Below are 27,484 nucleotides of genomic sequence, written 5' to 3' on the forward strand. Positions count from 1 at the left end.
TTCTTATTAATAATATTCTCATGGTAAAACATCTACTAAAGGAACTGCCTTTTTTCTCTGTCTTTTTTTTTTTCTTTAAGATTTAATATGTTCTTCTAAGGTCTTATTTTCAAAACCTCTAGGGAAACTCCCTTGGGAATACTATATTAATCAGCTAAGAAAAACTTTATTAGAAGTAGAGAAAGACTGTCCAGACATCAAAGGACTGTCCAACATCATGTGACATTGAAACATATTCTATGCTTGAGTCTTGACTGTTGTACGGTTTTAGTCTTTAGGAAAAAAATTGTGCTTCAATCTGCTGCTGTTCAGTTTTAGTCTTTACAAAAAAAATTGTGCTCCAATATGCTGCTCTAATTATGTTCTGTGGGTATTGCTTATTTGAACTAATTAAGCCTTTCATTACATAAGGAAACTTGATAAATCTTTCAAGTGTTTCCTGAACTAGATAAAGGGTGCATTAAATATCTGCCACCCTGCACCCAAGGCCTTCTTTTACTTATCTTTTATCAAATTCTGTATTTAAAAACTGAAATCAACTTGGAATAGCACATTTAATTATTTTACACAACCGAAGCAAGGTCTTGAGAGAATGTTTTTCATTTGTTTTGTTTTTCTTAATCTTGAAATTATACATAGGTTGTGTTTTGTTTTGCTTTGTGTGTATAAAAGTCTAATTTTGTTTGAATTTCATTGGGAAAAGTATTTGGGACATTTATGATTTAGTTTCAATCTACAGGTAAAATCTTCATTTGGTAGTAAGTACATTAGATCAAACTTTTAAAGTTTCTCTCTCTCTCTTTCTTATATACTTCCCTAAACAAAACTAAATAATGGGAACATACATCATACTTTAGTAAAAATAACTATAGATTTAATCAAGGAAGCAAAGATAATATTATACTTTCATTGGACTTAATTTTATCTTTTTCATTTTTATGAACTAAAGTTCCTTCAGTTTCAAACTATAAATCCGATAATTAAAACCTTGTCTATATGGTAGGTTATGTATGTCTTATTAGTACTTAGTAATTGAGAGCAGTGTCTTATAGTTAAAAATCCAATATTTAAATGATTTCCTCATGAATTCTTTCTTCCCTGCCAAATATGCTTGCATGCTTCTCTTCAGAAGTTTTTACATTATGCCTATCCATATCAAAAATAACTTGCAAACAAACAAACAAATGAACAAAGAAGATTAACTGGAGATAGAGTATGATTCATAAGTATGCCAAATAATTTGCATGGCATATACATGTTACTTTATATGGAGATAATTTTTTATGTTTTCATCTTTCCTAAAATGCAAAATATGAATTTGCCTTAAATATCTGAAATGGAATATACATAAATAAATATACATAATAATATCCACCAGTAAATCTTCAAATATATAAAAAAGCAACTCCTACCTCCATCTCCAGATCCTGATCCTGCATCTGTGGGGGGAAAAATTATATTTGCTAGTAAAACATATTCAGAATTACTTATGACTTTTTAAGCTCAAGTTTCCTTTCTTAGTTTAATACTGCAATAATATTGTTTGAGAAAAATACTAATATTTAATCCAAAAATATACATTCACATCAATTTAATTTAATATCTATTAATGTAACTTCTAAAATAAATTATCCATCATTTTTATTCCAAAGCTTTATGAAAACATTATTGCCCAGTTTGGAAAATTTCCTAATCTCGACTATGAAAAATTCCTAATCTTGACAGGCTGGATTTGGTGCCCTTAGCAAAATAAAGTATTAAAAATGAGATGCTTGTAACAATCAGTAAGTTTCAGAAATTAAATAGTCTAATGTCTGTGGCAAATAAACCCATAATTAAGGCTTATATTCTTGCAAATTGCATATGAACAAAGAGAAAAGCAGTTTAAAAAGAAATATTTTTATATGGGTGTTGATAAGTTTTATGAATACCACAATTGTGGATGATTCCATCTGTGACAAATCATCCTTTGTTTTTGACATCAGTAGAAGAGAGCTTGATTTTTGCCTTTGTGCTTGAAGTCCGATATTCACTAAATGATTCTTGCAGAAAAAAATCATACCTCCTCTTCTGGATTTTTCTTTCACTATTTCTTCTCTCCCCTTCCTCCCATTAATTACAATTGGTCAATGTTGTTTATTTCTGAGAAAGTAGTTCCCAGAAACATGCAAAATTTCAAGTTGAAATCAAAACCACTGAGGTTCCATCTGCTTCTACTTCTTAAGTATAGATATCATCTTCCTTCTGCCTTTCCATTTTTGTTCGTCCACAATACATTTGGTTATGTATTTTAATGTTAATACAGGGAAATAAGATTAATATTGATATTCTCTGCCTGATGTGCCCTTATCCCACAGTGAAATCTCACCCAGGGTTCAAGACTTATACCAAATGCCACTCTTAAGAATTTATGGTTTTAGTCCAATTAAAATAAAACATGACTTTTACTTGTTTGCTTCCATGATACTTTATTGAGAAACACCACATAGAAAGAGGCATGGTATATGAAAATCCACAGAAGGCTGACATATATTGAAGAAGGAAGGCCTTCCCAGCAGCCCTCCTTTTTTATCATGTATTGGCATTAGCAGTACCATGAAGGAGCAGTAGTTTGAATTGTCAGTCTTGTCGGAGACCCACATTAACTAAATTTATACAGTCTAGCACTACTTGACTATTAGAATGTCAAGTAATCAATTAACTATTAATGTGACAAGACATATGTCTTTGGGGCAGCATATCTTTTCCTTAAAGGCAAGTAAATTGGTAAAATAATTTATGATAAAATTTATTCTTAGTAAATGTAGAATCAAACGTGGATTTTAATCATAAGAATTGACTGTTTAATGATAATAGATCAAGAAAGACTGATGAATTCATGCTGATATTAGAATCTTCCTACCAACTGAACTGACTGTTATAAGTCACAACATCATCTCTTTTGGACAGAACAGTGCTTGAGTGCTTAATGTTTGTCAAGTTTCCTTTTTGTATACTTTCACAGACAAAAATTTTAATTGATTGTATTTGCATTAATTTGAAAGCTTAATTCAGTATTATACTCATTCAGGGCTAAATAACAGGTTGTGGTATTATAGTGATAACACATTCTAAATATATTTTAGTTAAATGTATATAGTTTATTTTAAATTTTCCCCTATAAACTTCTTTCAGTCAAGGAAAATGTGTTGTTCATCACTCTACACTTATATGAACATAAGGAGAAATGCATAAAGGCTTAGGAGTTCCAAGCTCCAAACCTTACTCATTGCATGATAGAGAAATGTTATTCAACCTTGCTAAGCATATTCCTCCTCTATTCAACGGGTATAGTAATATCTATCCAATTGGGCTATTTTGAGGCTTACCGCACAGTAGTATATTTTAAATGTTTAAGCACTGTCTGGAACATAATAATTAAAATGTAGAGTAAACATCTTGCCTATTCATCTATGGGTATTCTAATAAATACATGAGATTGGGGAAAATCAGAAAACATTGCCGATAGTATTTTATCTTGTATTTCCCACATGCATTTCTAAAACTTCAAGGGGCATGGTTCTTAAGACAATATTTGATTTGACACAAATGAAACAGCCAGGGAAGAAAAGAAGGAATAGATTAGAAAAATGATCACTTGAGTCGGTGGCATCATTATGAAATCGTTATGGGAAGCTTTAATGTTTTCTCTATTATATGATGAGTCATCTTGGCCAACTGATGATAAGTAGCCTACTAAAGTCTTATTAGTGAGACAGAAACACCTAAGAAAATAAGTCACGCTGTTAGACCTAAATCTGAGCTCCTAGTTAATGCATTTTTTACAAGGCAAAAAGTTAAATTGACAGTAAGACCATTGAGCAGATTTCCCAATAAGAATCCATTCTCTGGACAAAAAAATAAAGTTCAATGAAATATAATAAATATAAAGTTATATCTTCTACTGCCTATTATTCCTAGAGCTTACAACTTGCCACTTTCATTCAATGTCAAACAGCATTAAAAAATAAATGGGAAATATACAAAGAAAAGAATGAGAATCCCTTTTAGATCAAAAGTCAGAACCCCAATTTATTTACAGTCAGATCTGGTTAATGAAAATTACTTTGTTCTCTCCGTCATTATTCAGATCAAAAACCTTTTAGATTTACAAGTCCATGGAAGATGCATTCAGCAAGACTGGCTTACTAATTAAATCTTGTAGAAATCTAAGTATGTGAATGAGCTAAAGATGGATTACTCGATTGTGATTAAATTTTCTACTTGGCTAAGTATTTATTTTCATAGTATAACCAGCACATCAGGGACTAGAATGGAAAGACTTGAATGAATCAGGAGAATGTGATTATATGCACTGACAAGAACTTGGAGGTTGGCAAGTAAGAAAGAAAGATTTTGCTACATCGGCCATAACCGTAACTTCTGATCTGTATATTATAATAATTGCCTGCCAATTCTCATGTGGTTATTGTTAGAAAAGAACAGATATTCTCAATGATCTTGAAAAAGTAAATCCTTTCCTCAATACTCTATGGTATTTGCCTTCATCTTTCCTGGTTCCTGGGATTCTACTTTTTTTCTATTCAGTTTGTCCTAAAGTATTATTTCTCATTTCTTTGGTATGGCTGATTGATTCCTCATAATTCGTTTGCTCTTTGTCATACTTTCTATATCCCTCATCCTTAGCATGAGAGCAGCATGCTGGTCATCCTCCTTTCCTACTAGAGAAGGCTGCCCATTGACTCTCACATATTGCTGTACCTTTTATTCATGACTTGTCACTCACAGACCAAGCAGCAATGACCTGCTTGCTTTAGCAAATAAGCAAATGCAGTACCAGCTCAGCTTGCCTCCTGACCATCCTTTCATGAAGAACATTCACATCTAAGCAGATAATCCCTTACGAGAAAAGACTGCTAGAAACCAAAACCAAAACAAAATATCATTGGCCATGAGATACGATACTATTCTCTTTCTTCTGCTAATTCTCAGAAACTTGGGTAGTCACCAGTATAACTTTACTAACAATCAATACGCTTAAGACAATCTTTTAAAGAATATGAGGCTTTTCTCTTTGCTCATTTTCCACCCTGCCCCAGCCACTTAGCACATAACTTTTAACATCATACTCTAGATTAGAAATACCTGTTATCTAAGAGGGACTTTTGAACAAAATAGACTTTTCATGATGCTATTCTCTGCTCCTATTTTTGAAGAAAGTTTATATTTGATATCATTGTTATTATTCCTGAATATGCTCATATCATCTAAATTCTCAGGAATTATGACTTCCCAGAAAGATGCTTATTTGCCATTAAGAACAACTACCATGGCATCTTAAAGTCTCTATAACGCATGTGACTTTGATATCAAGCTTAACTTGAAAACTCAGGCCCATTTTAAAGCACTTCCCATTTTAAAGCATAAGCTCTAACAACTACTATAGATAGAAGGAAAACTTGAAACACTATAGAGCATATGAAGTCTCTCTTTCTTCTTACTTCCTTTATAGCATTGTTGGTAAACTTGACTGAAAAACTTTGTAGAATTCCAGGTTAATTGAGTCAGAAATGACACATGTCATTAGAAATTATGTCTACTACAAACACATTTATCAATATAATCTACTAAATAATAAGACCATTTTGTAGAGCTAAGATTAGATGTCAACTTCAGAGCCCAAATCTGCAAAATTGCCTTCCAGCAGATAATGCTATTGTTCAAAACAAACACACACACAAATAAATACTATAACTTTATCCATACATAGTCAGGTTTCTCCATATTTGGCATGTTGGCAGTCAATCTAGATTTCTAATTATATGTGACTTTTATTCAAACTGCCTGTATTTCATTGAATAACATATGTCCTTAAATCTACCACTGTCCTTATGGTAGATACCCTCTTTCTTCCAAAAGTGACTTGAAATGTAAAAATGACAAAGAATAAGAATAATAAATGCTTTGAATAAAACAATACGGCCTTGTCTAGTCAATATATAATCTGAATTATTTATTGGGAGATGACATAACAAGAAATGAAAGACATAGTTTTTGGATTTGGAATCCAGGCAGAAGGTTTCAAAGAAGATCACACACATACCTGTGGCACATGATCCTTCTGACACCACAAGTATCTCACTCTGCTGTTTGCATGCAGCCTGTCGCAGGTAACACTCATTCTGGTAGCTCTCCCCATTGGAGCCACACACAGGCACATAGTCATTGTTGCACTGGGAAATACACAGATGTAAGCCTATAGTTAGTACTGGAGACTGCATCCCTCTGACATGATGAACAGAAGTAATAATTTGCAAAAGAAACCACTTGTCTTCATTTTCAATGATTCTAATTGTGTCCAATGAGTCTTTATAAGGGCATCATTGAAAGATTCACAAAACCAATTTCAAGTTAGCCAACCAGTCATTTGACTTAGTTAGATAGGGCAAAAATAAGCATCTAAATTGATCAGGCAATTCCAACAAAGTGACTGCACAAGTAGCACAACAAAGATATAGCAACAAACATATTAATACTACTTATTATTATTTTTAGTATGTAGCCCATATGACTTGATGGAAAAAATTAAAATACAGTTTAATTTCAAGCTATTCAAAAACAAGTAATGTCTATCTGTGTTAGGAGTGGAAGTATATGGCCAAAATGCCAAAGAAATCAATTAACTCTTAGTTGTTTTTTTAATTGAATTTAATTGAATTTTTATTGAATTCTAGTCTTTGTAAATTTCTAAATATTCAGATAAGACACTGACTTATTTATTTTTATACCTCTTTAGACTATTGTATATTGATATGGATACGGTCTAGAGAGAAACAAAATTATGGAACACAGAGAAAAATTTCAACAACTACTGAACTGTAAGTAAACTTTACTGACTATTCCAAAGTATGTCTATTAATAGATATTCCATAAAGAGAAAAGTTCATTTTTAAAAGAACCTCATTATTAAAAAAGTACATATATTACAGTGAAAATTAAGGCAACCTACAGAGTATAGTCATCATAATATAATCATACTCTAAGGCATTAATGATACTTGGCTTTGTCCTATGCCTGCTAATTACAACAGGGATGTGATTATCTCATGATTACTACTACTGATGTGCTTCATTGTTTAATTATAAACAATATAATGATCAAGATTATTATCTTTATATGCTCACCTATGCCAGAAACTAAGAAAGGAAAATCATACTTACAGATGCATGTAAAAACTCTTCTCTATGTTTTACTTTTATCTAATATATTTGAATCTTTGATGTTCTGTGAGTTCAGAATACATACAAAATAAACCAATAATACAGTGATATGGGTAGGAAAGTTTAAATATATATGATAACAAACCTAAAACCCTATCATAAATAAACTTCAACTCAAGAATTTATGCAAAAGAAAACACCTCTCAACATGTTGATAATCCGATTGGTTAAAACCTGAAATTTATTATTTTACTCTATTTCCTTACAATACCTAAACTTCCTTATTCCTAACCAACTATTTAACTCTTGCTCTTTGTCTTTATAAAATAATAGCTTAAGTGTCATAACAAATTTAAATGTCAATGTTCTTTGAAATGAAAGCCTAATTTTATGAGTTTTATTTTTTTATATATTATTAAGAACTTAAATATAATGTTTTGGTAACTGTGATCAACTTTTTTTCCAAATAGTAAACCCAAATGGGATGACAGTCATATTAAGATGACCATAATTACTAACAGGATGCTTTAGCACATATTTTAAAAATATTCTTTATCTTAATTTCTACAACATATAATCTAGACATTCTGCAAGTCCTCTATATAGTAATTCTTTTCCACAGTTACATTATTGTCTCCCAGACTCAGTTTATGTATGTGATTATATTTAAAAAACTGTTTTGATGGCTCACGCCTGTAATCCCAGCACTTTGGGAGGCCAAGGCAGGTGGATCATGAGGTCAGGAGATCAAGACCATCCTGGCTCACACGGTGAAACCCTGTCTCTACTAAAAATACAAAAAATTAGCCAGGCGTGGTGGCGGGCTCCTGTAGTCCCAGCTACCTCAGGAGGTTGAGGCAGGAGAATGGCGTGAACCTGGGAGGTGGAGCTTGCAATGAGCCGAGATTGAGCTACTGCACTCCAACCTGGGCGACAGAGCAAGATTCTGTTAAAAAACAAAACAAAACAAAACAAAAACTGATTTGATTAGAACTTTTCACTAATCTTTTGCTAATGTTTAACTCAATCAGCAACTGACTTCTGATTAGACGATACCTGTGTAAGCACTGTTTTCCAGGAGCTTTCCAAAAATTTGTTTTAATTTACATCTGAAAACTGACTCACCACAGGTCTGAGCATCTGCACTACTATTCAAGAAAGAAGGCAAGAGCAAAATGCCTGTGAAGATTTGAATTTTCCAATGAGCAGTACTGAAAAAACAAATAAATGGGGCTTGTGCTCATGCCAGAACTCTGGCCAGCAAGGAAAGTGCAGGGATAGGTGCTTGATAAATGTGCTATGATCAGAACCTGAGATAGGAGAATGTAGGTAGGATTATGTTGATCTATGAACACTACAATGGTGTCTGAGCACATGGAGGAGAGACCAGAAAGAAGGAAACAGCTGGTGACATTATGATCGCTAGACTTGCTGATCCTTTCAGTAGACAGAAGAGAGTCATAATATGTCTATGACTAGCTGGACTAACATCTAATGCTTGAGGCCTGGCATTCTTGCCCCAGACTACTTTTCAATCTCCATCTCCATCCCTGCTTATAATACTTTGCGTGTAGATTATTTGGGTCCTTGTTTTCTTCTCTCCAATCCTTAAATTTTATTTATTTGTCCTTCTCAGATTACACAAATATAGAGTCAGTGGACTGGGAGTGGGGAGTGGAAAGTATTTATTATCTCTCCCAACTGCTAGTACACAATGCTGATATGCATCTTAAAATATCGAATAAACTGATAAAGTGCTCATATGCCGCTTCTGAGGGATGCAGTAAGCCAAATTCGAACAGTTCTAAAAACAGAGCTGCCAAGTTCCACGCACAAGCCAAAAGGGAGATTTCTACAGAGCTGAAAAGAGCTTAACTGTAGATTACTGGCATGATGTTTTTGGCCCTTAGTATAAAGACTTGCACTCATTAATATGAAGAATACAAGGAGGACGCACATCCTAAATCATGAAAGCTCATGAGTGGGAGTCTAGTCCTAGGTCCTCCTATTTCTTTCACTGCCTTGGTATAGGACTTTTTGAATGTTAGTCAACAATGAAATATTTAACAGGTTTATAGCCTAGTTTTCCCACTTGAAATGCTTACCTGGAACACTTGGGAAATTAACAAAGTCATGTTTTTAAAACGAGAAACATCTTGTAATACTTACACAAAGAAATGTAAATTATTTGCTTTGTATGATATGTATTTTAACTCTAACATCAAACCATGGCATTTCTAGAACTAGAAAAACAAGAGGAAACAGGCTAACCCTAAGCATGAAATACGCTAACTACTGCATTAAAATATGCCAAATTATTGGAAATAGTTTTTAGTAGTATTCATGATACTGTTCAGTTTCAGATGAAGAGACAGATTCAGATGTTAAGTGACTTGCTAAAGGCCATACAGTTGCCTGGTAAGAGGAAAAACAAGACTCAAGTTCAGATGGTTAGGTTCATAAATGTATGTGTTATACAAACTTCTTTCTCAGGGGAAAAAGTGATTCTATTTTTCTATGTTTTAAAATCTTATGTTTATTTTTCAAACAAGTGTTTTTCAATAGAAGAATTTTGTTCCAAAATGGGCTAACCCCCACACTAGTGGAGCCAATAACTTGACACACTAGAATGCATGAAATTCATTTTTGCTACAAATTAATAAAAATTATGTGAGAAGTTTTTCATAGGATTTATTGCTTATTTGATTAATATAGGTTTTTTTGAGCTGAGATTTCAGCATCTAGAAGCTTATGTATGACTTATGTTTTATATATTGCCAGCCCCTTCCACAGAGTCTGGCATGGAGAAGGTGCTCAACAGATGTTAAGTCAATTCTGTTATATTCCCAGTTGTCAAAGGCTTAAGAAGAATGGCTTGGGATATGGTATATTTTTCTTCCAAAAAGGAAAAAAGATTTTAAAAATCTGCATATGTTCCAATCCTTTGGCCATTCCATAAGTAATTTTTACTTTTCTGTGATTTATATTTCCTTAAATGTAAAAAAAATTATGATTTTAAGAGTGGACAGGCCTGTGACTATGGTGGAAATGACTCTGTGTGCCTTCCCAGGCTAGGTCACTAAAGGATATAGCTTTTACCTGGCTCTTTCTTTCTCTCTGGATGCTTGACTTTGAAACTCAGCCACTATGCTATGAGGAAGACAAAACTTGCCCATGCAAAGAGATCAACATGGAGAAGAAGAAGGTCTTCAGCTGAAAGTCTGACATATGAGTGAGAAACCTCAGATCAGTATAGCACCAAGCCTTTGAATTCCCTCCCCTCACCATCAGCTAATGCCAAAGAGAGTAGAGGTGAGCTGTTTTGATTAAGCCCTGCCAAAATGGCAGATTCGTGAACAAAATAAATATTCATTGTCTTAAGCCACCAAGTGCTGGGCAGTCTGTTACGCAGCCTTAGTAATAAGAAAATTTTAGATCTAAAGCATGACTTATTAAAAAAAATATTTAGTATTTGAATTAGGTAATACCTGAAAAACATAAGGCTTCATAATATTTTTAAATTATAAAGTGTTATTGATCATTGCATGACCAGGGCTATCTGTAAATATCTACATGTGTCTACATGTATCTCCCTTCCTTTTTCCCTCCCTCTCTGCCTCCCTCCCTTCCTTCCTCCCCACTTTTATTCTTATTTATCTATCTACCTACCTACCTACTTACCTACCTACCTACCTACCTACCTATCTGTCTGTCTATCCATCTACTGTCTCCAAATTTTCATCCTCATACTTACTGGGCTTAATACCTGGGTGATGAAATAATATGTACAACAAACCCCCATGACACGTGTTTACATATGTAATAAACCTTCACATGTCCAAACCTAAAATAAAAGTTTTAAAAAGGGGGGAGAAAACAATAATCTCACTGAGTTGTGAGAAATAAATGAGATAATATGTTTGAAGGATAGAAATCAATTTATTTAAAATCATCTAAGAGAGGTGAAGACTAATAATGTTTAGTGTTCCAGTGATAAGGCAAATTGTAAACATTATAGATATAAAAATATATGCCCATTTCTCTTTGAAATTTCTCTCTCAGCTAGAAAGACTATAGATTGCAGGCTGGGTGCAGTGGCTCATGCCTGTAATCCTAGCACTTTGGGAGACCGAGGCAGGTGGATCTCCTGAGCACAGGAGTTTGAGACCAGCCTGGGTAACATGGTGAAACCGCGTCTCTACTAAAATACAAAAAAATTAGCTGAGAATGGTGGAGTGACCTGTATTCCCAGCTACTTGAGAGGCAGAGGCACAAGAATCGCTGGGAGACCCAGGAGGTGGAGGTTGCAGTGAGCCAAGAGCGCACCACTACTATCCAGCCTGGGTGACACAGCTAGACTCTTGTCCCCAAAAATTCCAAAAAAAAAAAAAAAAAAAAAAAAAGAGGAATGCTTGCTTGTACCTGAAAAGGCAGCAGAGAAAGAAACAGAAGTTTAGAATAATACATAGGAAAATAGACTTTCAATACCTCTCCCTTTTTATCAGATAATAGGGCTAAAATAACAAACACCAAAAACCTCAAATTCATGTATAGGGAGAAGATGGACTCAAGAGACTCTTAGCTTAAAATATCCTATTTATTATTCTTCATGCAACTTATACTTTTCTTTGATCTTCAATTTAATTCAGCCACTCTATATTCTTGGTATGTGCAAAGTCTACATTTTCCACTAGGGAGATGTTTATTTTTTCTTGCCAGATTGACAACTATTGCAAAGCACAAACTAATAGCAGTAGTAATACACTAGTACATTTCAAATGCCACAAGGATTACAAAAAGCAAATTTACATTTTACTTTCTTACTCAAACTTGCATTCGATGCCACTCCCCCATTGATTCCACTTAATAATTATTTAAATTAATGCTAAACATAGCTGACTGACCAATGTATGAAAAACACACATATTTTTGTTGATAAAAGTTTTACCAAAATCTTCCGTAGCACGTATAAAATGAAAACAATTCCTTTAATAAGAAAATTATTTATTTTCATTTTGCAGCTTTACAGTTCTGTTCCTTTAGAGTTCTGTCAACCCTTTTTTTTTTTTCTCCTGGTGAAATCTTAGAACCATGGCTTTACATTTCAGGAATGCTTTTCCTGGTTCATTTGATATTTTTTATGAGTTCATTTCTTTTGTCTATCTATGGTTATGAAAATAAGACAAATTTATGGAAATCACAAAGGGAAAGAAGGAAAAATTCACAAAATTCTCTGGGCCTTTAATTAATGATTTATCCAACTGTGCTTTTTTCCCGTTTAGTTAACATTTGGTTAAGTATGAATTGGGGAGTTCTCATGCTCTATCTCTCTCATGTAGTTCATTGAAAGTACATAATGATACTGTTTAATGTGGCTGGAGACCTTAGAAGTTGATGTTACATGCATATTAAATATGCATGAATATGTTTCTGACACTATGGTATGGTCTAAAAAACTGTACAGTCAGAGCAGTACTCACCCACCAGGAGGTGGTGCACTTTACAAATATCAGTTGTCATATTATGTTTCTTAGAAAGAAGAAAATAATGTCTCAGAAGGTTTTAGCACTTCTAAAAGCCACCTAAACTTTATTTAAATGTGAATTCTCTTCTTCTTAGTGGGAGGTTGAATTAAATCTAAAATATTTAAATTTCATCAATAATTCTAAATATTACCTATTAAACCAGATATCTAGGTCTAAATTTGAGTTTAATGTTTTTATTTGTTCTATATTTTTTTATTCTTAGAAAAGTTTCCCTTATCTCACATGCACTTTTGTTTATGTGCATATTTCCTGGTTGAGTCATACTGTTAGATTTTAAAAGTATTTTTAAAAGTAATTTAAAATGCTCAAGGGCAAATATAGGCTATTGGTACAACATCCATGCTACTTGAAGTTCTACATGATTATATGAACATTTTGAGAGGAAAAGGTTTATAACTTACAAGGTGGAAAGCATTTGTTAGCTAATGATTATCCTAATGACATTAAAAGTTCTATCTTTAATAGATACTAGTAACCTAGTTTTGATGATGCCAGTAGTGCAACTTCTTTCTCTCTTTGTTACTTAAAATAAATTAACACAAGAAAAAGTATACCTTCCTGATGTTCATAAAATAACTTGTGGATCTAAATGCTCTTTTGGATTCCTAGGGGATTCTGTTCTAGTTGAGGATGGTACCTATGAAAAAGCTGACATATATTAATTAATAAGTTCCATGATTTCCAAATTAGAACAAAGTTTTGAAGTTACACTAATAAGGAGTTAACTTAAAAACCTAGTCAGGTTGCAAGGGTAATAAAGGCCAAGATCATTAAAACAGATAGCAATAAGATAAAAAGATGATAGCCCCCATCAAAAAGAACAAAAACACAAGTTCACACTTTTTACCCCCTACTTTGACTATTATCCCCAGTCAATTCACTTTTAAAATGATGCTAGAAGGGTCAGAGAAACATAATTTTCCTTTGACATCCCAAAGGCACAACCTGAAGCTTTCTACCTTCAGGGGCATTTGTAACTTTGGCATATACATTTCTCCAAAAAGTGTATGTCTTCTTGACATCAGTTGGCCCTCTTGCCAGTACTTTTGCTTGATGCCAGCTTCCCTCTTAGCTTGCATAGCTATAAATTTCCAAGTGACAGGCTGTAAAGGGAGATCCCTGCTTTGTAGTCTCATTAATGAATTAGAAGATGCAAATATAAGACTTCTTACCTTGAACTGACAGACGCAAGTCACAGTGTCTCCAATTCTTAAACATTCCCCATCAAATTTACAGGTGTTGGTGTCACAGAGGAAGAGATCATTTTCTCTGTCATCATAACCTCAAATTTAAAGAGAACACTCCAGTCATTAAAACATGTTACAGATTTTTAACAAAAAACACTATCCTGAAGCTTTAAAATACTTGTCCTAAATTTTAAATCCAACAACTATAGCCGTACTGCAAGGTCACTGTCTACTGATAACCTCAAAATCTAGTTAAGTGATCAATATTCATTTCCACTTTTCACAATTCTTTTCTAGTCAATTCTCCTTTAATATCCTTTTCTGACAGTGCTATTTTTTAAGGCTTCATTAATACTGACAGTGGTGCTTAACATTTGCTTCCTGGTTTTTGTTGTTGTTGTTTTTTGTTTTGCTCATTAGGTGGACAATATTTATGACCACAAAACTCCACATTTTGGAAAAGAGCTAGTGATGATCTCTGAATGCCCTTTTATCACTTCCCCATCTTTAATTGTTCTTTTGCTTCAAGGACTGAAACAAACCCTTATTTGAAATTTATCCAGACAAAGAGGAAACAAAGCCTCAATAATAAAGATAAACAGGCACAGTGTTTTCTGTGATGGTCTGTTTGGCTCAAATGAAGATTGATCACCTCTAAGTTAACAGGGGTGGGAGCGGGGTGCCAAGTTCTTGACAACCTATCTGCAAAACCAGTTTGTTCTCTTTAGTTTATGCCATCCCCTTTAAAATATCTGGCAAATATTGAATTTCTTGATTGCAAATGTCAACTTCACATTCAAGTTAGTTATTTCCTAAAACAATGCAAGGGCTAGGAATGAAGCAAACCAGTCTGTGTTGGACTACAAAGCCATCAACATTTCCAAAAACTGATTTTGCAGACTCATAATTATTACTAAAATAAAGCATCTAAAAAGTGATTAGGCAAAGCAAAGTGAAACATTCTTTCAAAAACAACACACATGTATGCATGAATCAAGAAGTTACAGAAACATGTTGAGTTTTATTAAAATGCCAAATTCAGAAACTGCCAAAAAAACAGAACAATCTATTGACCCAAATCTAATAGGGTTGCAAATCTCAACTTGTCTTTGTAAAGGATAAATTAGAAGGATGCATAATAATTTTCCTTTTGGCATTTACAGTAGTAATAACTAGGAACTATACAGGCTTTCACCCTATGAGTTACAGTTGGTCATTCCCTCCTCTCTAAAGTTACATACACTTCAGCTCACATACATCCTTAAAGCCACTTTATTCACAGCCAGATTTAACTACAGCAAAATTGTATTTACAGAAGATGAAAAATTACATACACACTTGCTAAAACTAGAACAGACCACACCTAGGGGACAATACCCAGGCATGTTAACGGAGTTTAAAATGCCAAGGAAATTACACCACAATTCTGCCCAGTATACTACAGGCTGTCAAACCGAAATGCTATGCCAGCTAGGAGTGCAGCAACTCCCATCCTCTGGCCCTATTTAATTAGGAAGCTTCAGCAGAGCGAAGCCTGCCAAGCTCTTGCCGTCAGAATCTGAAGGAACCCAAGCGAGCAAGAAGAGTGCCTGACCCACTCCACGGAAGCCTGTCCAGAAATGGAGGAGTCAGCGCCCACTGAGGTCGGTTCCGCCCTCGGCTAGCCTACACGGAACCTGACCAGCCTCAGTTATGCCCACTCCAGCCTGGGAGACCCGCAAAGTGTTCTTTTTCTCAACTTCCCTCTACTAGGGTAGAGGGAAGGCTTAGGGAAGCAAGAGAGGGGCATAACTGGAATGCAAAACCAATGTTTTTTGTCGCCTAGGAGAGAAGGGGGAAGAGAGAGAGAGAGAGAGAGAGAGAGAGAGAGAGAGAGAGAGAGAGAGAGAGAGAGATGGAGAGAGAGACAGTAATTGATTACATTGAAAACCAGCTCCTCTAGAATCTGTGTGACCTGGTCTTGAATGGGAGACCAGTGCGCCCTCATGGCACCTTTGCCAGGAATCAGCGATTCCCCTGCAGTCACCATTTGATTTATTGCTTTCTCGCTCATTCTTTCTCATAAAGTTATTTCTTCCTCATCCTAGTAAGACTTTCTTCTTTAATGATGACAAAGCTTCTCTTCTTGTGTTTCCCCTGGGATTGGTGTTCTTTCCAGTGAACCCAGAAAACCATCCCGTTTAATATTTCTCAAAATTCTCTCAGCTCCAGTGTAAGCGCAAGCATGCAAAGGTTTCCTGCTACACCTGCACTTTCTACCCATCCCAGAACTACCCCCCACCCCCGGGCCTGGAACAGTTCTCCGTGTTTCTCTGGATAGAGGTAGGTGGTCTTAGGAGTCTAGAGCAGTAGGAGGTGAGGGGCTGAGGAGGCGCGCTAGGGTAGGCTGGTCTGTGCTGGATACGCGTGTTCTTCTGTGGGGTTAAGGGGTCGGGGACGGGGGTTCTGGACTTACCAGAGCAATTCCAGCCGGTGGGCGTTTGGCAGTCACTTAAGGAGGTAGGGAAAGCAGCGAGCTTCACCGGGCGGGCTACGATGAGTAGCATGACGGGCAGCAGCAGCAGCCAGCAAAAGCCCTCGCAAAGTGTCCAGCTGCTGCACTGCCGCGGGGACTCCCACAGCACCATGACTAGTTCGCGCAACTCTGCAGCAGCAAACGGCTTCCGAGGAACACAGGATCGCGGGGGCCGGGCAGCGGACTACTGAGCATCCCGCGGACGGCGGCAGCAGAAGCGGCGGCGGTGGCAGTGGCACCCGGCGGGGAAGCAGCAGCGAAACCCGCGCATGATCTCGAGAGTTTCAGCAACATCCAGGGACTGGGCTCAGCCCCGGGAGCGAGAGGGTCGTCTGCTGAGAAGCTGTGCGGGAGACGCGGGAAGCTGCTGCCATAAGGAGGGAACTCTGGGAAGCCGGGGGACAGGAGGAGACGGGAGTCCAGGGGCAGAGGAGCCGAGCCCGAGGAGGCAGGGTGGAGGGAGAGTCAAGGCGCCCCGCAGCCCGGCAGCCGCCTATCAAGCTCTGCCGCCCGCATCCCTCTGGCGTTTGGGAAGCAGCAGGTCCTCAGCCCGCCCGGGGTCACGTGGGAAGAGGCAGTCGGACTCTGATTGGTGGAGCAGGATGCAGGTCCCGGGAGGGAGGGGTCGACGAGGAGGTGCAAGGATGCAAGGAGGAGGCGGCCGCGGAAGCCACAGATGGGCTCGCTCGCCGGGCGCCGGCCCGAGTGGGGCTAGGCGGGGCTGGCTCAAGTGAGAAGCTCGGGCTTCAGGGTGGGCTACCCGCATACTCATATACCACTCGCCTCACTCTCCGCTCCAGGACGCCCCCTACCGAGGGCGGGGTGCGGACTAGCGCCCCTCGTCCGCGCGTGACCCGGGGCAGCGAGCGCCGGCCGCGGCTGGGAGGCGTCTCTCCGAGCTGGAGATGGTGGGGGCGGAGGTGTCATAGGAGCAGCATCAGCAGGGCAGAGAGGGGCGAGCCGGCGCGGGAGAGGGCGTCCTGCTGGCGCCCGGTGCTCCAGCGTGCGGGAGCGCGCCGCCTGGGTTGTAGGGGGATACAGGCTGAGAATGTCGCGGCGGAGAGGCCAGGAACGTTTTTCTAGGGATGTGCAGGGAGGAGAGGGTGAGAGGCGATGGTGTTAGAACTGCTCTGGCCGGCCTGGAAGCAGCAGCAGCATCTCCCACAAGAGCCTGCAACCCCAAGGCTGCTCCCCGAGCCAGCTCAGCCATCCCGGCAGGCGCTCTCCTTCCTTCTCTCTTCTCCCCTCTGTCTTCCCAGGCCCCCCGCAGCTCCGACCCAGCCCGAGCGGCCGCAGGTTTGAATTCCTCTCTCCATCACCCGCTCCTCTCCAGCCCGTAGCCTATTCGTGTGTCCACCTGGGAGGTGCGGTCAGATGTGTTTGGAAGGTCAGATTTGGGCGGGACAAGTGGTCTGAGAGGAAGAGAAAGGCTCCTCCGCATACGCCGCGGGTGGGTTGCCGGGAGCATCCGCCGGGAAGCCGCGTCCCGGAAGGGGAGAGTGGGCTCCGTTTTTTGGCTCAGGCAGTGGCCCTGCGTGCCTTACGCGCCTTTGCCGGATGGCCGGTGACCTGGGGCGACGAGAGAAGGTCTAACTCGGCAGGAGTCTCTGGCTCTGCGCGTTTCTTTCCTTCGCTCCAGCGGGCACAGGGCAAACGGCATAGCGGGACCCGCCTTCCGCCTGCTGCATTCTTCAGGCAGTTAGACACAGTGTTTAGCCTAATGGAATTTTTGTGGCCAGTAACGGGACCGAGAGCTTTCCGGGACAAGGATGGAGAGGAGCATCTTTCTTCCGTGACCGGGGTCACTATTGCAGTCTCAGTGTTTTGGAGGCCCCACAGGGAAGAGTTTTCTTTTTTGTGTGTGATTATTCAGTGATTCCTGGTTTTTTTTTCTTCCTTCTCTCCGCTCTCCTTCTCTATTCCTCTCTTTTATTCTTCCTCCTTCTTCTCCCCCAGTTTTCAAAAGCCTCCAGATCCTCCCTTTTTCTCTGTATTTAAATTTTCCTTTTTGTGCCCCTCTTTCTGTGTCCTCTGAATTTAGGAGAGCATTTGATAACATTTAACAGGCAATTAGTGTCCATTCCCAATCACTTAAAAGAGGCATTAACATACTTTGAAAACGGGACTATCTATCCTTTGCAGACACCACCAGAAAAACAAATTGTACCCGAGTAATCCTTTTAAGTACTTTAACCTCCAACCTCCTCCCACTTCCTCGCTTTTTAACTTCTCCTTTGAGAGATGTGATCGTGCAGCACCTCAGTGCCTCAAAGAAATCTCCTTTTTTTTCCTGTGTGAAATCCATCCCTTTATCTTACATCTCCGCCTCCGTCCGAGACTGTCCCCTTCCCCTCCCACCTCCAAAGATTTCTGAATCTCAGTGTCTGTCACTCCTGGCAATTAAGCAGCAGATCCCAGCATTCTAGTCGGTGGCATCTCGCTCCTCACCGACGAAGACTCCATTAAAACAGATCAATTTGACCAGACGTTGGAGGCATCAGAAAATCGGCTTCTAGACAGAGCAGCTAAATTCTTTAAGGAAACGGAATACCCATTAGATAGAACTGCCAACTAATATTGCAAAACAAGGAATTAGAGATTTCTTTCGCTACAGGCTTTCGGCAGAGAAGGAAACATAAATATAGATCAAGATTTAACGACTCTACAGCACAGAGCGAGAACATGTCATTTTCCATAGCAAAGATGGTGTGGTAACTAATCAAGCTTATGAAAATAAGTCATGCTTGAAACTAAAGGCAAAGTCCTTAAATGTGTTTATGCAGTAATTACGATAATGAAGCAGGACCTGCTAGGATTTCAGAGCTTGGCTATATAAGTAGAATTTTACAGAACCTCTTAGCAGAGGAAAACTCTTTTTGAATTTTCTGCTAAGTAAATTTTTGGCATACTTTCTAATAATATATACTCTTCCTAAGACGTTTTGCCGAAAGTAAGTTAAAACTCCAAAGGAGTTAATTACTAGTTGTGACTGGTTAACAAAAGCAGTTGCTTCCACAGAGGTCCTTTAAATTATTAAACAGTTTGAAGCAAAGCCTTTTCAATGGGAATGCTGCAATTTTATTGCACTTAGTATGTACTTAGTGTTATAGTGCCACCAAGAAACAAATTCTGAAACTGGCAAGCACCACCAAGTGGCAGAAGAACATCACTCATTGAGCAGAGAATTGTATTATTGAATATGTAAATAAAAATATATACATTATTTAGACTCGTCACTAGGTAACAAACAAGTACACAAGACTGCATTAGCAATTGGATTAGTGCTTTAACTTTTCCCCAACAAGGTGAAATCGGTTTACATATTAGAATTAAATTTAAGTTTATGAATTGTACTTTGTATTGTGTATTATATGATTACTAGTAATACGACACAAACATACCATGCATTTGCAAAATTGTTATTTTAAAATACTATACTATATTTATTTTCAATCTTCTTGAGCTAGAATACTTTATTTGTGGCATACACACTCTAGAATTGATGCAGAGGGGTAGAGTCCAGTTGTTAGATTTTTCAGTAGAAATAGCTCAGAGATATTTTCTCCAGAAAACTTAAAAACATTTTTTTTTTTCTCATGGAAAGAACATCAATATAAAGGGTGAGATTACTCACAGCTTAAGTGGGGGGTTTGGAAGTTATTGTTCAACAAGAATAGTTTAAGATAAATAAATGAACCTGGGAAAATAAGATACACTGCCAGTCAGAACTCTACCTCCTTCATGATTTCGTACATTCTGATTGTTTCAATAAGGGTAAGATGTATCCTTTGCTTCTTAGGTGTCAGGCATTGTGCCATGGAGGATATAACATGTTATTTTTATTTAATCTTTAAAACACCCCTATGAGGCAAAGAATATTGTTATCTCATTTTACAGAAAAGGAATATGGCTTTGAAAGCATCAGGCAATTTGCCCCATGAAACAAATCTAGTCAGTGACACTGCTGGGACTCTGTGAAATTCTGCCTGACTTCAGAGCACAAGACAATAAGTCACTAATTTCTTCTGTATTGCTGCCTGTTAGCTTCTGAGAGAGGAAGCTAACTGGGAACGTATCAGTTCTGTCCATGATACTTCTTTGTCTGCCCTTTCTGTGGAGCAGCAGTAAGGCCCAAATGTTAATTCTGAAACTTCAGCAATAAGATCCAGTGATTTCTGAACCTGGTTGATCATATGAATACCGTGAGAAACTCTGAAACAATAGACAAATTCCAAGTCCCACATTCAGGGATTCCGAAAATCTGGAGTTGGGCCCTGGGATCCATATTTTAATACTCATCCTTGTTGGAGAAGTAAGGTACTACCTATACCTATATGACAAACGAAAGGATACCTAGAGTTTTGCTCAGTTTTCACAGAGAGATTTCTAAGCCAGGTTAAAAGCTTATACTCAGTGTAAAGATGAGCTGTTGTACATGTCTATCGCTCTGTTTTTATGCATATGTTCACCAAATATGTATTAAGCTTCTAATATGTCTGACACAGTAACTTTGTGACTGTAGACAATATCCTCATTTGTAAAAATGTGAGTAATAACAATACCTGCCTCCTGGGCTTGTTCTAAAGATTAAAATAAAAATGTATGGTTCAACGGTAATGGATTTGGGGGATCCCCTATATAAAGAAGTGAATGGAGGTATGAGTAAATAAATACATAAAGGTGTGTGTACTTATATTTATATACATAATTAAAAATAATTAAAGATGTACAAATTAAAGTAAATGAGTAAAATGCTCAGAATATGCAATACTGGATGGTGTTAATAATACAAATTGAAAAGAACTACCTTTACTAAGTCTTTTGAAGTATATGTTGATTATTGATAATGAAGTACAGTATAATTTCTGCCCCCAAACCTTAACATCTCACATTTAATAACTCATCTTATTTTCTAGCCTACTTTAGATACATAGATATGGATAGAATGTTCTAAATCATTATTTCCTTAGTTTTAATGTATAATATTCATATGAAAAGGTATATATCAGTATGTAGTAAATGTAATATAACATTGTTTATAAATAAAATGATACTGACAATGTTTCAGAGAAGTCATCTTCATTTCTGGATAATTTTTCAAACTGAGTATAATTAAATTTGCTATCTTTTCACCCTTTTCTACAATGGTAAATAACATAAACAATGAGCTGTGATTTAAAAAAATAATTTTATAATGTAAAAGTTTACATATGCCTTGTTGATTCCCATGCCCTTAATTAATTTTGGTAGTTTAAGTTTGTGATTTCAGTGCTGAAGAAAGTTTATTTCATCTTAGGGCAGTGGGGCTCAGTCATGATTTCACATCACAATCACCTAGAGAATTACAGGATACTGTTGCTGAGTTCCTATTTAAAGACTTGTAATCTCTAGAAGTGACACAGAAGCATTGGTATATATATATATTTTTAAAGTTTTCCTGGAGAAACACATAGCCATGATTGAGAACCACTGTCCTGGGGAAAGTAAGTGGCTATTTTCTCGTTACTCAAATAGCCAAGTTTCAGGAGGTAAAATACTTACCTTTTTTCTCAATTAAAACTTGTAAAACACACATCTCACTAAAGAATATTAAAATGTCTAACCAAAGCAGTATGAACCAGTTGATGTTTGCCACTAGCTTGCCAGTTGTTTAGAAAAAAAAAAAAAGGAAGAACTGTTACTGGAAGAGAGTTAGATGTAATAAGCAGTAGTCATCTCTATACAATCTGGTGTCTTCATTTATAAATTCAAGTAGGTTTCCATTGCTATTATTTTAATCATAGCCTTTTTAAGGCTTAGCCTAATGCTTTATTTCAAACTCATTTTGCAATTTATTTTCTGGAGTCAGAAACAGGAGCTAGAATCATCTTGGAATGAAACTTCATGTTTCTCTTTGGCTACTCATGGCTTCTATTGGGCGAAATTAGAAAAATACTTAGTAAAGGTAGTTCTTTCCAATTTGTATTATTAACACCATCCAGTATTGCATATTCTGAACATTTTACCCATTTATTTCATGCCATAAGCCTCAATCATTTCTCCCTTTATTATCTGTGACATTGATTTTTTTTCCCCTCTAAGTTACTTGTCAGTGGTAGAACAGGCCCCCGGAGCACTAGTGTTCCCAGCCACTTTGCTGCTGCTCTTCTACCCACATGGGGTTCTTCTGAAAAAAAATTAAAAAAAGAAAGAAAAGAAAAGAAAGAAAAATAAAAAAGGAGGGGAGGAACTTCTTTCATACAGTATTTAGGAAAACTTCATACAAACATTGCTGACTTGCAGCTTCACAATGTGCATTTACACATTAAAGGCTCTGAGGAGCCCTGCAGTGAAATAAAGCAAAACACATCAAGGAAAACTAAACACCTGTTTAACTTCATTGAACTCAGATTTTCTAATATCATTTGATCCTAAATCCCTTTTAGCAAGAAACTAGTAAAATAAACTATGGCAATGGATTTCCACCTATTACTTCATTAGTAGCAACAGTTTAAGGAATGAATGAGACTTTTGAAAAGTTGTGTTGCCATTTTTAGGTGCCAGGGCTGGTCATTCCCTTTGACTTGTCTTTTCAGCAGTGAAGGCAGCTCACAATCAGGTCTTCTTTACGTTAGTAGTGTAAATGTTCCACAACTCTATCTTCTGATGTAATGTATTCTGACATCATAAGCACTTTCGGAAAATGATTAAAATGTTAGCCTGTCATTTCCTTAGCAGTGATTGTAACACAGAATCAGATACAGATTGTGTCTGAAACACTACTTTCCAAAAAACTGAGTCTTATATTGTTCAACATGTTAAAATGTTTAAATAGGTCGGGCGCGGTGGCTCATGCCTGTAATCCCAGCACTTTGGGAGGCCGAGGCTGGCGGCTCACGAGGTCAGGAGAGCAAGACTTTCCTGGCTAACACGGTAAAACCCTGTCTCTACTAAAAATAAAAATAAAAATAAAAAAAAAAAAAAAAAAAAAAATTAGTCAGGCGTGGTGGCGGGCGCCTGTAGTCCCAGCCTCCTCGGGAGGCTGAGGCAGGAGAATGGCGTGAACCCGAGAGGCGGAGCTTGCAGTGAGCCGAGATCGCACCACTGCACTCCAGCCTGGGTGGCAGAGCGAGACTCCGTCTCAAAAGAAAAAAAAAAAAAAGTTTAAATAGAAAATTCCCAAGATTTAAAAGAGAATTTAGTTGACTTATTTACATGTCTATACTTATTTCTTTACAGTATAAATCTGGACAGTTAACCACTTGCTGATTATTATCAGAGCTTCCAGTATAATGACATGGCAAGATCACACGACAGGGGATAGGCAGCTGTAACTATTTGAGTTGCAGTCTTTGTCTTGACATTTATAAGCATTAAAAAGCTCACTCACTCTACATATATCTCCCATTTTTAGATGTACTAAATGTAAATATATAATTTTACAATAATACATATATAATATATAATAGACATCTATTGTAGATAAATGTAATCTACAAACACTTACATTCAAGATGGATATAAGTTACTTAGTTTCTCCGACCCCGCTATATATTGTCTTGGCCAGAGTTCATTTTAATGCTTAGGTAACAAAGAAACCCTGGTGTAAAAAGAGAAAGAGTATGTTGTGGAACTCTAGTGGAATAAGGACATAGATTATGGGAAGGACTGAAATCTACAACTAGAAAATTATCAGGAGTTAAGGCACATGTTTAATCTTTCTGGGGCTGCATTGTCTCTATTTTTTACTTTAGCTGTTTACATCCTTTGTCTGAATGGACCAGTATTCTCTGTGATCCTACCGTACCCATCTTGGACAAAAGTGTTTATAGATTGCATTTATCTACAATAGATGTCTATTATATATTGTATATGTGCTATTGTAAAATTATATATTTTACATTTAGTACATCTAAAAATGGGACATATCTGTATAGTGAGTGAACTTTTTAATGAACTATAGAACTAGTTTATTCATAATTATGTAAATTCTTGACTTTCATATGTAAGATTTGCTTTTTTTTTTTTTTTTTTTTTTTTTTTTGAGACAGGGCCTGAGGCTTGCTGTTTTCCAGGCTGAAATGCAGTGGCACTATCGTAGCTTACTGCAACCTCAAACTCCTGGGCTCCAACACGTCCAGCTATTTTTTAAATATTTGGTAGAAATGTGTTCTCACTATGTTGCCCAGGTTGGTCTCAAACTCCTGACCTCAAGCAGTCCTCCTGCTTCAGCTTCCCAAAGTGTTGGGATTACTGGCATGAGCCACAGTGCCCAACTAGATTTGCTTTTATATGTAATAGTCAAATAATGTTGAATTTTAAAGAACTTTAATTTTTGCTCAGGTACATCATTCTTCATGTATGTATACACCAAGATGTAGCAAATTGACATATACATAGTTGGCATGCAACAAATGGTGGTAAATTAAATTGAAATGTTTAAATGAAGTGTATTAATCAACCCACTTTGGAGAGAATGCACCTATTTACACTATTACCAGGGATGGTAGTGAAATCTCCTTTGAATAATCGGAAGTTCTTTTACCCTGTCTTTTATGGGCAAGACCTATTTTAGAGTCAAAGTCCAGCACTGAGAATGTGAAGATTAGAGCGCATCAGGGGTTGCCTAACCAAGGGACAGTGAGTTTTAACTGTTCACGTCTTCTGCTTATGTGTTCCCTAAGGAGTGGTCATTAGTTTTATTGCCTCACTATAAGAGTATGTTATTTGTGTTTTGGGGGTGTTATTATGCTTTTAGATTTTTGGTATCTATGTATTCCCATGGCTTCATGTCAGGAAATCCACTACCCAATTCTTCAGACCATAAAACAAATAAATGAAAATTCTCTTGATGCAAAATTTGAGGTTTTTCAAATGAAAGAAAAGGAAAGATAAAGGAAGGTAGGCAGCTGGTGATATTTTGGGACCAGACATACACACACACAATCACGTATAGACTCCATCTTATCTCTCTATCTATCTATCTATCTATCTATCTATCTATCTATCTGCCTACCTATCTCTATATTGGCATACTTCCTTTTATTGTGCTTTGCTGCCTTTTTTTTTTGTATACAAATTGAAGGCTTGTGACAACCGTGCATTGAACAAGTCTATGGGTGATAGTTTTTTTAACAGCATATGCTCACATCATGTCTTGGTGTCACACTTTGGTAATTCTCACAATATATCCAACTTTTTCATTATTATTATATCTATTTTGGTGACCTGTGCTCAAAACTTCAGTGGAAGAAGTAACTGCAGATGTGGTGGAAATAACAAGAGAACTAGAATTAGAAGTGGAGCCTGAATTGCTGCAATCTCATGATAAAATTTGAATGGATGAGGAGTCACTCATGGAAGAGCAAAGAAAGTTGTCTCTTGAGATGAAATCTACTCCTAGTAAGGATGCTATAAGCCTTGTTGAAGTGACAACTTAGTTGATAAAGCAGTGGCAGAGTTTGAGAGGATTTCCTTCAATTTTGAAAGTTTTGTGAGTAAAATGTTACCAAACAGCATCAGATGCTACAAAGAAATGTTTCATGAAAGAGCATCATTTCAAACTTCTCAAACTTTTTTGTAGTCTTATTTTAAGAAATTGCAACAGCCACTTCAGCCTTCAGCAACTATGACCCTGATCAGTCAGCAACCATCAACATTGAGGCAAGACCCTCTACCAGCAAAAAGATTGTGACTTGCTGAAGGCTCAGATTATTGTCAGCATTTTTTAAGCAATAAAGTATTTTTAAATTGAGGTATGTATATTATATTTTAGATGTAATGGTATTGAATATGTAATAGACTACAGTGTAGTGTAAACATAACTTTCCTATGCACTGGGAAAACAAAACATTTGTGCGACTCACCTTATTGTGGTGGTCTGGAAACTAACCAACATTATCTCCAAGGTATGCCTGTACACACAAATACATGTATATACATACATGTATATTATATATAATATATGCATAATGTGGGTGTATATATATAAACACATGTATACATCTACACATTATAAAAAACTCAAAATTCAAATCACAAATAGTTTATATAGATCATTCTGAGGCTTTTTAGCCTCGGATCTCACTCCACAAATTTAACTGCTGTCACTAGTCTTTTGAGAATCCTTTCAGATTTGTCCAGGCCCAACATCCTATCATACCCTCCCCCACCCCCATAGATGGATAGATAGATAGATAGATAGATAGACAGACAGACAGATAGATATATGTGTGTGCCTGTTTGATTTACAAATGAGCTTTTACCATATATACTGTTCTATTTCTTGCTTTATTCACTTAACACAAGGATATCTGCTTCATTGGAGTTGATAGAATGCCATACTAGATGTCCCATAATTCAGTTTCTTGTTTATGGATGCTTATTTTATTTTGAAATTAAAATGTAATGCAATTGTGACACATAATATCCTGTCTTTGCAATGAAGATGTCTACCTCATCCCCTCAACCAAAAGGGTAAAGGTCACAAAGAGAATATTACTATGTGTTTACTGGGAAATATTGAGGTAGCTAGCCAAACAAAGGCTTACATTTTCACTCTTAACTACTCTCAGTGAGGAACATGTTTAACACGAGTGCCTTATTAGAAATATCTTTCAAGTTTACTTCATATATACTTGTAAACAAATGATGCAGTTGCAACATGATTTCTTACAAGCTCTGACTTTTTGTTCATTTGTTGTCATAATACATGATTATAATGTTAACAACTAATGTAATATTAGTTACCATATTATATTTCAATGTTATGTGGATTGGTCTTGAATTCTTTCCAAAGAAGTTTAATTATATCATATCACAGTGGATGCATCTGTTATACATACATATATAAAAAAACAGTGTTTAACATGACACACCAGCGTAGACCAAGTGAATTAACTCTTTTCTCCTACAAAGCTTAATCTTTTCTTTCAGTTACAGAAACTTTCTTTTCTGTTCACAAACCCCTATGACACAAGTTTACCTATATAATAAACCTGCACATGTACCCCTGAGCTTAAAATAAAAAGAAAAAAG

General features: G+C 36.9%; 1 protein-coding gene across 1 annotated transcript in view; it reads right to left on the reverse strand.

Moving 5' to 3' along the window:
- TMEFF2 (transmembrane protein with EGF like and two follistatin like domains 2) overlaps window positions 1-17,067 on the reverse strand; it is a 240,424-nt gene extending 223,357 nt beyond the window's left edge. Inside the window, exons 1-4 of the mRNA XM_007965699.3 lie at window positions 16,409-17,067; window positions 13,939-14,048; window positions 6,104-6,233; window positions 1,413-1,439 (exon numbers count right to left, since the gene is read on the reverse strand). Coding sequence (XP_007963890.1) covers window positions 1,413-1,439; window positions 6,104-6,233; window positions 13,939-14,048; window positions 16,409-16,580 — 439 coding nt within the window. The 5' untranslated portion in view covers window positions 16,581-17,067. The remainder of the gene's footprint in view (window positions 1-1,412; window positions 1,440-6,103; window positions 6,234-13,938; window positions 14,049-16,408) is intronic.
- Window positions 17,068-27,484: the final 10,417 nt, after the last annotated feature.

This window comes from Chlorocebus sabaeus, chromosome 10, assembly GCF_047675955.1.
Source record: "Chlorocebus sabaeus isolate Y175 chromosome 10, mChlSab1.0.hap1, whole genome shotgun sequence".
Taxonomy (NCBI): Eukaryota; Metazoa; Chordata; class Mammalia; order Primates; family Cercopithecidae; genus Chlorocebus; species Chlorocebus sabaeus.